This window comes from Megascapheus bottae, chromosome 28, assembly GCF_031878675.1.
Source record: "Megascapheus bottae isolate mThoBot1 chromosome 28, mThoBot2.hap1, whole genome shotgun sequence".
NCBI classification, from domain to species: domain Eukaryota; kingdom Metazoa; phylum Chordata; class Mammalia; order Rodentia; family Geomyidae; genus Megascapheus; species Megascapheus bottae.
The window spans coordinates 10204894-10220414 of record NC_143536.1 but is presented as its reverse complement, the minus strand read 5'-3'; the positions used below and the strand labels follow the sequence as shown (position 1 = coordinate 10220414).

Below are 15521 nucleotides of genomic sequence, written 5' to 3'. Positions count from 1 at the left end.
CCCGCGGTGAAATATAATTCTGCCTGCTACTTCTCAGAAAAGAGAGGTAAAACTACATCTCGGCTCACACAGAACGAGCTCTCTGTGCTTTATCCTCCCTGATCACCCCAAATCAGGATGCATGGTCCATGTTGGCCTCTCATAGATACATGGACTGCTGGAACTGCCCACAGGGATGGAGAATCTGAACCCTGTAACGGAAGTGGGGCTTTTCAAGTTGGCTCCCTTCTTCATCCTCTGCTTCATTCCTAGCACTGGGGCCACAGGGACACAGTAGCTGCACCACAAAACTCTCAGCAGGAAAGCACACCAGCACCCTAGCCCGCCCCACATGGGGACCAGAAGCCGAGAGGGTAAATGGAACCCTCTCAGGACACACAGGTAGAAGGAGCCCAGCTGGAACCTGAACCCCAGAGCACCCAGAAAAAATGCAGAATGTGTTTGGGGAAGGGGGAGTGGAGCAGCACAAGGGGGTCACACCGAAGGAGTGACCGAAGGAGTCATGGCCGAAGCAAGAAAGGCTGGGCAAAGCATCCAGAGGTCCCAGAAGACGCCCTGCCCCCAGCACCAGCTCAGGCCACCCCCACCCACCCAGTAAAGCGCTCACTCACTTTTTCTGCTTCTTCTCCAGCTCATGGTTCCGGCTTTGCTGGTTCTCCAACAGGGCCCGGGCATCATCCAGGTCCCAGGTCAAATGGTGGCACCTCTTCTTCAGCTGGTGAGCTGTCTTCTTGGCCTCCTCATATACATTCTGCAGCTCCCCAAGCTGCGGGACAAAGAGAGGGGACGGCGGGGTTCGTGGGCGCCATTTTGTGGAGCTGCCATTTTGAGGATGCGGTCTGGGTTAGGCCACTGTTGAAACTCCCACAGCCCTAAGGGAAACAGCCCCACTTCCTCCGTCCACACAATCCAGGTCACCTCAGCCTCTCGCACCTGTTGCCCCGACCTTGCCTCGTTTTGTTTGTTTTAATTAAATGTATTCATCCCTTAGCTTCTTTGTGTGTTATCAGTACTGGTTTTGAACTCAGGGCTTTGTATTTGCGAAGCAGGTGCCCTACCACTTGAGCCTCATCCTCAGTCCCACATACTCTGTCCCTATGATTTTTGGGGGAGTGTGTCCCCTCGAAGAAAGCGCCTCTGTGGGCCTGACGCTGCTTGGAGATCCAGTGGGGATAAAGACCATTCTATCAATGTCATCCATCAATTAAGCTCCTGCCAATGACACACTCTGCCTCAATGAGACTAGATGGCCCTCTTTCCATCACCCCTCAAGCTGATGTCATTTGGAGAGACAGGCAAAGACAGCCACCACAATGGCACCCCTATCCAAGTCTATCAGGAAACTCAGGAGGTGGGGGTCCCAGGTGAAAGCAGCCAATGGAGATTCATGTGGGCCAGAGGACCTAGGCACACACCTGGCCTTGGTCAGACAGGCCCCATCTCCCCGGTACATGCAAGGCATGGCCAGACAAGGAAGCCAGCAGGCAGGCCATGCTGCCTGCACCTTCCTGCAGGACATACCCTCCCTCCCCAGTGTCCTAGTTTGGATCTGGGGAAGATTGCAACTCTGCAGGCTGGCTCTGAAGGAATAGCCTCATTAACACACTGCTTTAAATAAGCAGAGCTCCAAGTTAATGATGCCTGTAATTCTCAGCTCAGTGTTCTGAAGGCAAATGGGATGTTTTCCTCTTATGGCCTGCCGCTCAAAGAAGGTGGTGGTTTTTATGACTTTTTAATGTGATATGAATATACCCCCTTCCTCAGGGGGATACTGCCCCAACTTCTGTCATGTGTTATTAAAGACCAGAGCTGCTCCCCAACTCCTCTTCTTCTCAGGCGGGTCTACAGCTCACCCTCTCCCTCGAGCATTCCCAAAGTGACCATTCAAGTCATCCTCATTCTCATTGTGTCTGGGGTCCCAAGGGAGAGCTCCTCCTCTATCTCTGCGTGGCACTGTGCACGCACACTGAGGACACCATGGGACAACAGGCCAATCAGAGCCTCTCGAGTCAACAGATAATTACCATATGGCATCATGATCACCATTAAGAGACTCCTGTGTTAGCAAAGATTTTTCTGGAGTGATGTTAAGGCAGAAGTGAAAACATGGAGACACCTCGGCAGGGAAGAGAGACAAGGAGCCTTCTCGGAATAACAAACAGCACGTGCAAGGGTCCAGTGGTGACAAAGAAGCAGACATTTTCAGAAGACGGTAAAAGAAAACTGGATGTGTATCAGGCACTAGGCCCCTCTCACCTGGAGTCCTAGCTGCTCAGGAGGCTGAGATCTGAGGACTGTGACTAGAATCCAGGCCAGGCAGGGGAGTCTGTGACACTCCTACCTCTAATTGACCAGCAAAAAGCCGGAAGTAGAGCTGTGGCTCGAGTGGTCAATGGGAGGAGGAGAGCCTCCCACCTCCTCGCTCTGTGCCCCCGCAGCCCCCACCCCATATGCTCCCCTCACCTTCTGCTCCAGCTCCTTCTTGGATGCCAGTTCCGAGTCCAGCCTCTCCTCGCACTGCTGGAGCCGCTTTCTGAGGAATTCGTTCTCCATGTGAGCACAATCCAGCCGTATCTGCCATTCATCTGCTGAAAAGAGATGGGGAGAAGATGGGGAGGGGGAGAGGAGGGTTTTCAGGACAAGAGGCTGGATAGGTGCCAAGCAAGCATGGGGAGAGAGTCTCTCTCACTTTCCTGATTTCTGCAGGCCATTTCTCAACACTCTAGGACTCCTCGAACCTCTACCTTTGGACAGCAGGTTGTGAAATGAGGTGTTCACTCCACGTGTGAAAGAACTCCTCCTTCAGGCAGCCCATCCTGAGGGTCTTCCCCCTGTCCCAACCTCTCAGATGGCTTCTACTCTCCAATTGGCTCAAGAGGAGAACATGCCTCCTCCTTTATTCCAAAGGAATTTTCCGTCCCTAAGCGCAATGGCCTGCTCTGTGCTTCCTCATTATCCTCTAGAAGAGCTTCCTGGACACAGGAGAGTCCCCGCCCCTACCCATCGACATTTGCCCATTGCCCGGTGAATACAGTAAAACCACCAGGCAGAAGATTCTCTTACTGGCCAGGGATGGCGGTGGCTCCAGCCAGTGACCCTATCACTACTCAAGAGGCCAAGGTCAGGAGGGTCACCATTCTGGGCCAAACCAGGCAAAAAGTTCACAAGACCCAACATCAACCGATAGCTGTGGTGGCTTGCCTCCCACCCCAGCTGTGGCAAGAAGGGTGAACAGAAGAAGCACGGTCTGGGCCAGCCAAGGCTACATGCTGAGCCCTCATCTCAAACACATGAAACCAAAAAGGGTTGGCTATGTGGACCAAATAATAGAGCCTAGCAACCACAAAGCCCTGAATTCCAACCCCAGTAGTCAGAGAGAGAGAGAGAGGGAGGAAGAGGGAGAGAGATAGCTCTTCATTAGGTAATGCAGCAATCAACTGCTAATTGAATTAGCAAAGAACTGCACAAGCAGAACAAGATTGGCTAGATGCACAGCAAACTTCGTTATGGCATGTCTGCCGGAGGGAACGTGGGCACGCAATCCCTTGACTTTGGTAAGAATTCTCCTTAAAAACAGGATCTGTTGGTTGAATTAAAACTATTTAGATACATAGAAGGAACTAATTAATTTGGATTATCATGTCTTTTATGTTGCCAGTCCTGGGCTTGAACCTAGGGCCTGGGCCCTGTTCTTGGGCTTTCTCAAGGCTAGTGCTCTACCACTTGAGTCACAGCACCACTTCTGACATTTTTTTTATGTATGCGGTACTGAGGAATTGAACCCAGAGCTTCATGCATGCTAGGCAAGCTCTCTCCCACTAGGCCACGGTCCCAGCCCTATCATGTCTTTTTTTTTAAAACCATCTAAATAATAAGATGATGCAACTTAAGTTATGGAGTTATAAAAACAATTCCCCAAGTGAATAATTGAGAGTACAGTCTGTTTTTGTCATCTATTATCCTTCCATCCATCCTTAAATCCATACATCAACCTTCCACTCATCCACCTACCAATCCCCCCATCCACCCATCCATCCCTGCATACAAATATCCACAATCCATCCACCCATCTTTCCATTATACATACCCCCATCCTCCCATCCATCCACTCATCCACCCTCCCATCTACCACCCAGCTACCACCCATCAATCTACCCTCCAGCTAAGCTCATCCAACCATTCCTTACTTTTACTTCCATCCATTCAGATACTCACTGAGCACATTTCTTTGACCAGGCACAAAGGGATAATAAAATGAGCAGGAAGTCATTGGCACTCACCCTTTAGTGAGGGAAAACAAGCCTGGAGGAAAAGAGCTGGAGCCCAGCCTGAGCAGGGCTCTCATAGGAAAGCTTATGGAAATCTAAAAACAAACTCAATAACAAACTTGTTTGGTAATATGATGACTAACATATAATAAGCTCTCAAAAATCTTCACAGAATGGAGCCAGGAGTTTACACGAAGACCCAGGTTCAATTACTTGATACCACACACATAGAAAAAACTTGAAATGGTTTTGCGGCTCAAGTGGTAGAGTGCTAGCCTTCAGAAAGCCCAAGGACAGTGCCCAGGCCCAAGTTCAAGCTCCAGGATGGGCCAAAAAAACTTCACAGAATGGATAGAGATGAATGGAGAGGTGAATGGTTAATGGATGGTAAGGTGGGAAAATTAATGGGTAGATATTTTGATGGGTAAGTGGAATGGTGGAAGAATGAATGCTAGGGTATATGAGTAGGTGGGTTCACTGATGGATGGATAGCAGATAGATGGGTGAGTGGATGGATTAATGGCACATGAATGGATAAATGAATGGATGGATGGATAGATGGATGGATAGAAGGATGGATGGGAAGGTGAATAGATGCACAGATGGATGGATGGATGGATGGATGGATGGATGGAAGGATGGATGGGAAGGTGAATAGATGCACAGATGGATAGATTGATGGATGGATGGATGGATGGATGGATGGATGGATGGATGGATGGATGGGAAGGTGAATAGATGCACAGATGGATAGATGGATGGATGGATGGATGGATGGATGGATGGATGGATGGAAGGATGGAAGGATGGATGGGAAGGTGAATAGATGCACAGATGGATGGATGGATGGATGGATGGATGGATGGATGGATGGATGGATGGATGGGAAGGTGAACAGATGCACAGATGGATGGATGGATGGATGGATGGATGGATAGATAGATAGAAGGATGGATGGGAAGGTGAATAGATGTACAGATGGGTAGATGGATGGATGGATGGATGGATGGATGGTAGCTGGAAGGATGGATAGGAAGGTGAATAGATGCACAGATGGATGGATGGATGGATGGATGGATGGATGGATGGATAGAAGGATGGATGGGAAGGTGAATAGATGCACAGATGGATGGATGGATGGATGGTAGCTGGAAGGATGGATGAATGGTGGATGAATAGATTGTGAATGAATGGGTAGACAGATGAATGGCTAGATGACTGGAGAGATTGCTGCATGGAAGGATGGTGTACTGATGCATGGAATGAGATACGAAAACTAGAACCAAGGTCTTGGAAGACTCCAATACAATCTCTAAACAACCAACTTAAAAGAATGGTGATATAATAATGAGTCAAAGCTGTTCAACCATCCACAGATAAATAACATCCAGATGCAAAGAGAATGGCGTGTATCCTGGAGAGGCACCACAGGGTGGTGAGTGGCATGGCTAGGGAGCAGCAGAAACCATTCCCATGCTGCCCACAGCATGGTGTTGTGGTGACCAACAGAGTGCATAGCCTGAGTGCACACCAGAGCAGGTGGGGTAGCTGCTCTCCTCCAAGACCCACCCCCACCCCAACCGCCTTGTCCAGAGTGTCACCCAGAGCCACCATTGCTCCCCAAGTTATCCCAATTATCTGCAGTTTCCATATTGGCCTTGCAAAAGAGCCCAGCTAGAATCATTCTGTCACCCACACCTGGATCCGTAGAGTCACATGTAGTGATCCTGCACCGATACAACTGAAGTGTTTTATTGCTTCTTGCAACTTTCCTGTCTTCTAGAAACTTTCCATGGTGAGTATGTATTACTATCATCATTAAACAACAATAACAGCAACAAAATAGTTGTGCATTGGCTTCCTGGAATGTGAGCCCAACGTGGTGCTTGATGGGTGGGTGGATTAATGGGCAGATGGATGGGTGGGTGGGTGGATGGATGGGTGGCTGTATGCATGGATAGGTGGATGATTGCATGGGTGGTGGCTGAGCCTGTTGACTAACCAGTTCTGGAGGAAGCATGTTGCCCCTTCTCAGCAGCCTCATTCTGTATGGAATCAACCAAGGATGTCATTTACATGCAAGTCTGTCAGCCAGAGCTAATGCTGAGACTGAGCGAGGCAGACTTGACATCAGGCTCCCCATTCCCTGGCTGGCTGTCCATATCAGAGACTCAAACAAGCAAATGCAAGCCCTGGTAAATAGATGCTCTGTTAACGTATGCCCTGAGGGTCACTGGGACGCAAGCAGCAGGATGCCGTGGAAGTCAGGTTGTCTTGTCTCTTCTCCTCAGACTCCTGACTGAGTCCCTTTAAGTGTCCCCGACATTTCAAGAGCACATATGCAGCGAACACAAAACACAGAAAGCTCCATTGCCAGCATCCGACAAAAGCTGGCATCAGCTACTCTCCTCCCTGGATTCCATGAGAATTGGGGACCATGGAAGGCTAGGACAAAGCTGACAGAGATGTCACCACCCCTGGCAGCCAGGCAGTGGAATCCCCAAGGGATTGTGGAAGTGGAGTATGCCCAGAAACTGCCAATGACTGCACAGCAATCCCCAGGAAAGCATTGTCTTCTTACCACACTGTAACCCTCTGGGAGCCTGTTTGCCAATTGGGGACAGTCACAGTGTCTGTCCCCAGGCTGATATGGATGAATAGTGACCCCATTATCTCTCATGATGATGATGACACAGTGGCCGACAGCTTTTTGGTGGTGAAATAACTTCCTGTCAACCTGCTATGGTCATCCATTGGAAGGGGGAAACTGAGGCTGAGCACCACCTGTCCTGAAAATCCCCCCAACTCGGTACATCCAACAAGAGGTGGAGTCAAGATTCCAATCCAAGCAGGGCTCAGGCCTGTGATCCCAGCTACTCGGGAAGCTGAGGTCTGAGGATCATGGTTTGAAGTCACCCGAGCAGGAGAGTCTGTTAGACTTTTATCTCCAATGAGCCAGCAAAAAGCTAACAGTGGAGCTGTAGCCCAAGAGGTAGAGCAGTGCACATGCACACACATAATTCAGTTAGGTGCCAAACAAACAGACAAACAGAAGTGGTGTTGTGACTCAAGTAGTAGAGCACTTGCTTTGAGCACACAGGCTAAGAGACAGGGAAAGCAGAGTGCCTCTTACCCTGCCCCTCAGTGTGCCCCTGTGAGCGAGTGAATGAATGAATGAATGAATGAATGAAGGCAGTTTTGCCTACCAGTCTCCAACCTGCAGGGCCCTAGTTGCTCACCATCGTATGTGTGCTTGCTCTCCAAGTCTCTCAGCTGAACCTTCTGCTCCGATTCTTCCAGCCGCTTCTCCATGTCTCCCAAGCTCTTCTGCACTTGCTCACACTTGTTCTGCAAGGAATGTGCTTAAGTTTGCTCGTGTGTGTGTGTGTGTGTTGAGAAACTTGTCTTCAGCGTGGTGATGACCTCTCAGATCAATGGGGACATGCCCTTGGAAGGAACTAAGGTAGTTCTTGTAGAACTTGAGTTCATGCTTGCATGAGCCTGTTAAGGGAGCAAGGCTGAGCCCCCCGCTCTGCGCTGGCCTGGCATTAGCTGTGTGTCTCTCTCCTCCTACAGCCACCTTCACCATGTTACCACCCACCAGAAGCAAAATCAACATTGCTGCACTGTGAGTCTCCAGAGTTAAATAAACCTCCTTTTCTCTCTAAGGGTGTGTATGAGTCCTGGGTATTTTGTCACAGTGTTAAAAACAATAAATAATCCGGGCTCCAGTGCCAGGATTCTGTAATTCTCAGCAACTCAGGAGACTGAGCTCTGAGGATCACCATTTGAAGCCAACCTGGGCAGAAAAGGCTGTGCAACTTTTATCTCCAATTACCCGCCAAAAAATTAGAAAAGGAGCTGTGGTCCAAGTGGTAAAGCGCTAGCCTTGAGCAGAAAAGTTCAGGGACAGTGCCCAGACTCCGAGTTCAAGACCCACAACTGAAACACCAATTTAAAAAGAATATAACATGCCAATCACAGTTGGCTAAACGTGACAGCTGGTCTGCCTATGGCTGGGGTGGGCCACTAGCATCTGCTGACCCTCAGTCTCCAACATGAGGGACGCTGCCCAATCCGCACCCAATCCTCACACTCCATCCCCAGCAAGGACACGCAATGCACCACCCCACCCCGCTACACCTTCCACTGTCTCCTGGCACCTTGAGCAGGACGCCAGCCCGCCTGGCCAGCCGTGCTCGGGTCCCTGGTGAGCGCACGGGGCCTGGGTCAGCCTCTCCTGGACAGCCCATTGCGGCCACACTGAGAGCCTCACCTTGAGCTCCTGGACCTGGCGGATGGCCTGCAGCCGCTCTGCCCGCTCGCTCTCCAGGACGCGGCACACGACGTCACCTTTGAAACGCTCATCAGCCAGCTCTGCCGTCAAGTCTGCAATCTGGAAGGAGGCGGGGAGGTGGTAAGAGTCACCACGGAGGACCCCAAAAGAATTAATGCCTCAAACGAGCTGGCCGTAAACCAGCAACTGACCTGACTCTCAGTGTTCTCAGCTCCAGAGAGGAAGGGGAGGGGAGGGGAGGGGAAGTGAAGGTAAGAGAGAAAAGGAAGAGAATCTTGGGGGGGGGGGCAGGCGCTAGTGGCCTATAATCCCTGCTACTTAGGAGGTTGAGATCAGAGGATCATGGTTCAAAGCTGGCCCAGGGATAAAAGTCAATCAGACTCGTATCGCCAATGCACCACTCAAAAACCAGAAGTGGGGCCATGGCTCAAAGAGGTAGAGTGCTAGCCTTGAGCACAAAGAGGCTCAGGGACAGTGCCAGGCCCTGAGTTCAAACCCTGCAACTGACACAGAGAGAGAGAGAGAGAGAGAGAGAGAGAGAGAGAGAGAGAGAGAGAGAGAGAGAGAGAGAGAGAGAGAGAGAGAGAGAGAGAGAAGGTGGGCAGGGGAGGGAGAAGAAGAAGGAGAAGGAGGGAGCGGGCTCCACCTTCGTGAATAATTTGTTACTCAGGTTTGTACTCAGGAGGCTGAGATCTGAAGGATCCATGGTTCAAGGGCATGAAACCCCCACCATCTCCAAACTAACCCACACAAAGCAGGAGTGCATGAACCCCGCTAATTTAGTGTACCAGCGCCGCCCGGTGTGACTCTAGCACACCCAGGCACCCTTCAGGGAACTTGGGGAGGGGGTACCTTGTTCTGTTGCAGGTCCGAGTTCTGGCGGAGTTCATTCATCAAGCCCTCTGATTTCTCCATCTTCCGTCTCAGCATGCTCAGTTCCTCCTACAGAAACAAACGCCTGCCCTGAGCCATTCCAGGCCCTGGCTTCCCACGGACCACAGACCACGGAGCTCAAGGCCACCGTTTGGTGGAACAAACTTAGCTCACGTGACACTGAGCGCCACAGAGAAAGAAGTATGCATTCCAGAATTTCCAAAGGGGTGGCGCAGCCAAAATGGGGAGGGGAGAGAGGGTTGATGGACAAGTGACATGGAGGGAGGGACATGCCTGGCCGCCAGGCCTGGGCGGCTGCAGGAACTCACCTCCTTGGCTCGGAGCTGCTCCGTCCCCACAGTGGTGCTCAGCAAGGGCCGCAGAGACACCAGCAGCTGCCACCAAGGCCAACCCTTCACCGCCAGGAAGACGGCCACGTTCTTGCGGATGCAGCGTGCAGCCAGCCGGTGGATCTGTGGGGAAAGTGAGTGGATGAGGGACAGCCCTGATCTGGGAGGGGACAAGGAAGCACGGGAGGCTGATGGTGCCAGAGTGGTCACCAACCCACAACCGTTGCTCCAGTGGCAGGGGCTGCCTACCACGGCAGCCCCCCCGACGTTCTCGCCTCCCCCCCCCCCCATCTTGCCCTATGCAGGGCGTTGATCCAGAACTCGCCTCTCTGCCCGCAGGACCTGCCTTCCCCCAGGTTGTGCTGGGGTCTAAGCCACAGTCGCCTGGCTTCCTCAGCATCTCTGGAGATCTCCAAAGACCAGGCTGGGATAGAGCTGTGGCTCCAGCGCCCTCTGCCCTGAGGCCCTCCAGGGCCTTGTCCCCAGAGAGGGAATGCCACGTCCTCAGAGGGCGTGGCCAGCACTCCCCCTCCCCCCAGCCCCCCAAGTTCAAGGCCTGGAGCACTTGGATAGCAGTGGGTCCTAGGAGACCCACCTGACCCAAGGGGACCGGAGCCCAGGTGGGACCGGAGCCCAGACCCCCACACACACATTACCTTCAGCTTCTTGAACTCCTGGCGGGCCAGGAAGCCCCTGCACACGGCCTGGAACAGGACAATGCAGCCAGCCGCCATCTTCTCCCGCTGCTTCTCCAGCTTGGACACCACGCCAGCCTTGAGGAACACCTGTGGGAGGGGAGGCTGCTGTGAGCCATGTGTCCCGGGCTGCGTGGGGCGTGGGCCTGCCAGCCTCTCCTCCAACACCATCGCCCACTGCACCAATTTGCTATCACGGCACCTGGTCTCCTGGCAGCCCTGTCCCCCTTCAGCTGCTGCCCGGACAGCTGGCCTGGGAACCTGGCCTGCCCCCGTGACCAGGGAGGAAGGCAGAGGCTCGGGACAGAGCAGCAGGAAAAGGATTTTCTGAAAGAACTTGGCCTCCATTCTACCTCTGTGTCCCCTAGAGTTCAAGTGTCAGGCAGGAACCACTATGCCCTGTCACGCCACTCCTGGCTCCAGTGTGTGTGTGTGTGTGTGTGGTGTGTGTGTGTGTGTGTGTGTGTGTGTGTCTTTAGATGTGGCTGTCCACCCAAAGGCATCCTTTGGAGGTACTAAAGGGCTTTGTCTGACTCCAGAGCATTGTCAGGCCATGATAAGTGTTTATTAAGCATTTACTATGTTCTGGAGCCCAACCGAGCATACACTGGGCATGCAGACAGATGGCCTGCAGGCACAGCGTCCACTTCGTGGAAGGTGCTGAGGTTATAAAGGCCCCCACCCCACCCCATCCCTCACCCCAGGCCTCCAAGGGCTGGTGGTAGTACTGGGCTCTGTTCCCTTCTGTCTTTCTCCAGGTAGAAGCACAGGTGTCATTAGCAGCGACACACATTAGCAGTGGTGCCCACAGCTTTTAAAGCCATCTTCCACAGCCTGGTTTACATTTTCAGGGCCCTTCTGTGAGGCCTCGCCCCACTGGTGATCAACTCAGGGATCCACCAGGGACACACTGAGACTGCCTCCGAGATCAGACACAAGGGTCTGCGATCCCACTGCCATCGGGTTCCCTCAGGAACAAAGGGGCTCCATCATGTTACAGAAACTCCTCAGCTGCTCTTGTTGTGAGCCTGAGCTCAGTGCTTGGTGCTTGGTAGAAAAAAAATGAAAACGAGTGCACCGTGGATGGGGATGGGCTCTGTGCTGGAATTCTGCATCACTTGGTGCCACAGAACTGGGCCTGCAGGGTTCCTGGGACAATCACTCTCGGGGAAATAAAGACACGAGGGACTTGCCACCTGTCAGACTGGCTTAGCAATGGCAGCGTGAATCTCACAAGCTTGAGCCCCCCAAAGCCTGGCTTAAAATCAAAGTCCGTGATCAAAATGATGACGGACCTGGGGCACGCGCTGTGGGGGTCACGTGTCACGCGGTTAGCGCCGTCCCCGGGGACCCCACACCCCGCAGAGGCCAGGATGTGCCGCTGCTGGCTTTTGCCTTTTATTTCTGGAGCACAGTGCCTATGGAGAGCCGGGCCCGCTTCATAAATGTCACGGCCCACGGCACAAGCCCCGATAAGGCTCCGGGGGCTGGAAGATCACACCCAGAAATCTAAATCATTCACCCTGCACAGGTGGCACGGCTTATCGCGCCCACACAGAGCAGAAACCCCAACATCCCCACCTTGAAAAAAATGTCCACAGGGCAGGGACCGGGAGGCCGCTTTGTCTCTGAAAGGATGCAGGGCTCTGGTTTGTTTATTTTATAATCTGGATATGGCCAGGGGCCCGCGGTGCAGGAGGTGAGGAGTCTTCTCCTCCTCACACTGCACTGAGAGGCAGCTGTGCTTCTCGGGTGGGACTGCTTCTCAACAAGCTGACAGCAACTCATTCTCCTCATTAATGACAGTGGCATTAATGTCCCAGTCCCGGGCTGGGAGGGGGAGGAGGGAAGAGAGGAAGAAGAGGAGGAGGAGGAGGAGGAGGAGGAGGAGGAGGAGGAGGAGGAGGAGGAGGAGGAGGAGGACAGGGAAGAACAGGAGGGGGAGCAAGAAGGGAGAAAGGGAGAAGGGGGAGGGGGAGAGGAGTGGGGAGGAGAAGGGATGGGAAGGACAGGACAGAGGCCATAGCTCCATTTCACAGAAACACCTGTCCAACCACCAGCAGAACACAGTGCAGCTCCAGGAATGGACCCAGTGCCCTGCTCCTCTTTTCATTTACTTCCCAACCATGAAATGCCCAGTTCAGTCACGCATGAGTCCCGTGTGGAATCAGTTCCAGTTGCTGGAGAGGCTGAGGCTGGAGGGTCACAGCTTGAGCCCTTATCTCCTGTTCTCCACCCGATCCTGGACTGGACTCTCTGGGCCTCCTCCCCATTCCAGAAGAATGGCTGGGGTCTCCATCACCAAGGCTGCCTCTCTGGAATACTCCCAGCGCAGGGCATTATGGGAGAAAAACTAAATGCAGCTGCTTTAGGCTCAGCCCTGCCAAGAAACCTCAACTCCTCCCAACGCACCCAGCATCTCCTCCCCACCTGGCTCCTTCAACGTGGGTGCAGCCACAGGACAGCTAGGACAGCAGTGAGACCACAGCCGCCGGAGTTGTGCCAGGCGCTGCAGGCTCCTACCTGTGACCCAGCTGCTCAGGAAGGAGGCTGAGATCCAGAGGATCGTGAGTTCCAAGCCAGCTCAGACCACTGAAGCCCAGGAAGGGCTGGGTGTGATGGCGTGCACCTGTCACACCAGCCACATGGAAAGCATAACAACAGGAAGATAAAAGTCCAGGCCCTCCTGGGTGAGCTCAAATATAACCAGGAAAAACATGGTGGAGGTGTGGCACAGCAGTAGAACACCTGCCTGGCAAGTGCAAGGCACTGAGTTCAATTCCCAATACTGCAAAACGGTCAGGAGCTGTGTGAGTGGGGAGTGTCTTCTTGGGTTTTCTGTCAGGTCTTTCTGAGGCTCAGAAGGTCATCTAAAGCCAAGGTCATCCACAGTCAAGGTCATCTAAAGTCAAGGCCATCTAAAACCAATGTCATCTAAAGCCAAGGTCATGCAAAGTCAGAGTCATCCATGATCAAAGTTATCTAAAGCCAAAGTCATCCAAAGCCAAGGTCATCCAGCTGAACTCCCAGGCCGTAATTCTAGGTAAATGGCCTCTCCCAGGTTTATGATCACGTCTTTCCTCCAGGCCTGCTCAGAATATGTCCTATTCCTGATTTTGGAGGCACCGGGGTACCGGGAGAGGGGGCTGGGATGGGAAACGGGGGTCCCCCTTCCCCTCTGGGGGGGCTGGTGCTATGCTCACCTGGCTGTGCCCCAAGGCCACGGCATGTGCTTCCAGATCCACTGTGTTCAGGAGCTCCACCACAGCCTGCAGGGGGACAAAGGGGGTCAGCGGTGCCACTGCAGGTGGACATGGGGGGATGGGAGCCACGGGGGGCCTCGCACACCGCTACATTGGGGGCGAGACCCGACCTCAAAAATAACCCAGGCACAAAGGGGGAGCGGCTGGGTGGTAAGACAGCTGCTAAGCACCCACCGTGCCTTCAAGGCCTAGTACCACACACACCTGCACACCACACACACCTGCACACCACACACACCTGACCTTGCCACAAACCAGGAGGGGGGTCAAGCACATGGCCAGCCACCATGGCTGCCCAGCCACACATGTCGGGAAAGTGGCAAGTTGATCCAGGGAATAGGACAGGTCACAGTCACCTTCCTAGGTCCCCAAGAATTTCTGCTCAGGCCTAAGCAGAAGCAAGACAAGGGAAAGGGAGGAGCCCTGGCTGTCCTGCTGCTTGAACAGGAGGCAACTGCACAGTGCACAGCACACACACACACACACACACACACACACACACACACACACACAGCCATCAAAGGAATGCAAATGCAACCCTGGGGAAAGATGTTTGATAACACACCCCAGAGGGCTGGGCTGGAAAATAGAAGCAGGAGTTTTGTAAAACTGGGCACAGCTATCATCAGCCAGCACCAAGGGCAGGACAGAGCCAAGAGGAGAAGGCCATCAATAGAAAAGACCAGAATCTAGAATGGCTCTGTTAGCCAAGATGCCCGGGTCTCAACAACAACACAAACAAAAGGTAGGAAGAAGACGAGGAAGACAAAGAGAAAGAGGAGGAGGAGGAGGAAGAGGAGGAGGAGGAGGAGGAGGAGGAGGAGGAGGAGGAGGAGGAGGAGGAGGAGGAGGCGGAGGAGGGAGGAGAAATAATGTATACTTGGGGAAGTCATTAGAGAGAAGCTCTCTCTGTGCTCTCATAATTTGAATTCAAAGCTTCAAAACAGCTGTTAAGAACACAATCAAGGACCTAAAGGAGATGACAAGAAGGAAGGAAGGAAGGAAGGAAGGAAGGAAGGAAGGAAGGAAGGAAGGAAGGAAGGAAAGAAGGAAGGAAGGAAGAAGGGAGGGAGGGAGGGAGGGAGGGAGTCCATTCATGAATTGTTTTCCCAGCCCTGTCTGGGTGACCCAGCTCTGGTTCTGAACCCAGTGCATTCTGGGACTTGCTGCATCAGGCCTCAGTGGTTCTGCTGTTTCTGCTCACGCTGTCTGTTACTTTTCTCTTCCTCTGTGAAGATCTTTCCATGTGTTGGACGGTCTCTCAACATTTTGACTGCCATGTATCTCGGGGTGTCTGTGTTCTTCCTCCTACTTAGAATTCATTAACCTTCTGGAATCCAGACCGACAGTCTCGGCCTCCTTCCTTAGCACGGTCAATCCAACTGGCATTTAGTGTGATTTATACAAATCGTTTTGCTATTTGTTTTCTATAGGCCACGGGTCTTTTTAAGTCTTTTCATATTCCTATTTTTGCTTCTTTATTTTATGTTCAGGAACAGTCTTCACCATACGGGAGGGGGGTTCTTAGGAAAGGAATGAGACCACCAGTAATCGTGGCTCACGTGCTAGAATAAGCGCCAGCCTTCAGTGAGAAAAGCTCAAAGACAGCACACAGGCCTTGAGTTCAAGACCCAGGGACGACACCAAAAAGTAAATGACCAAGGTGTAATGGTGACACTGTGCGACCCTCATCGTCACAGTAATGTATCTGAAGCATGCTGTCTGAGCACTCTGAGGACTTAAGTTCAAATCCCAGCTCTACCAGAAGGATTATC

The 15521-nt window shown here is 52.6% G+C and overlaps 2 protein-coding genes across 2 annotated transcripts in view; both read right to left on the bottom strand.

Moving 5' to 3' along the window:
* Myo18b (myosin XVIIIB) overlaps nucleotides 1-15521 on the bottom strand; it is a 93026-nt gene that overhangs the window by 52380 nt on the left and 25125 nt on the right. The window contains 8 exon segments of the mRNA XM_090320070.1: nucleotides 612-766; nucleotides 2464-2588; nucleotides 7508-7616; nucleotides 8545-8664; nucleotides 9418-9507; nucleotides 9768-9911; nucleotides 10445-10573; nucleotides 13687-13752. Of these exon segments, the coding sequence (XP_090176196.1) occupies nucleotides 612-766; nucleotides 2464-2588; nucleotides 7508-7616; nucleotides 8545-8664; nucleotides 9418-9507; nucleotides 9768-9911; nucleotides 10445-10573; nucleotides 13687-13752 (938 nt within the window).
* On the bottom strand, nucleotides 4720-5882 carry LOC150045160 (uncharacterized). Its single transcript, XM_090320227.1, has 2 exons — nucleotides 5800-5882; nucleotides 4720-5416 (listed from the first exon to the last, which is right to left on the bottom strand). Exons 1-2 carry the CDS (start codon nucleotides 5880-5882, stop codon nucleotides 4720-4722), a joined length of 780 nt encoding a protein of 259 aa, XP_090176353.1.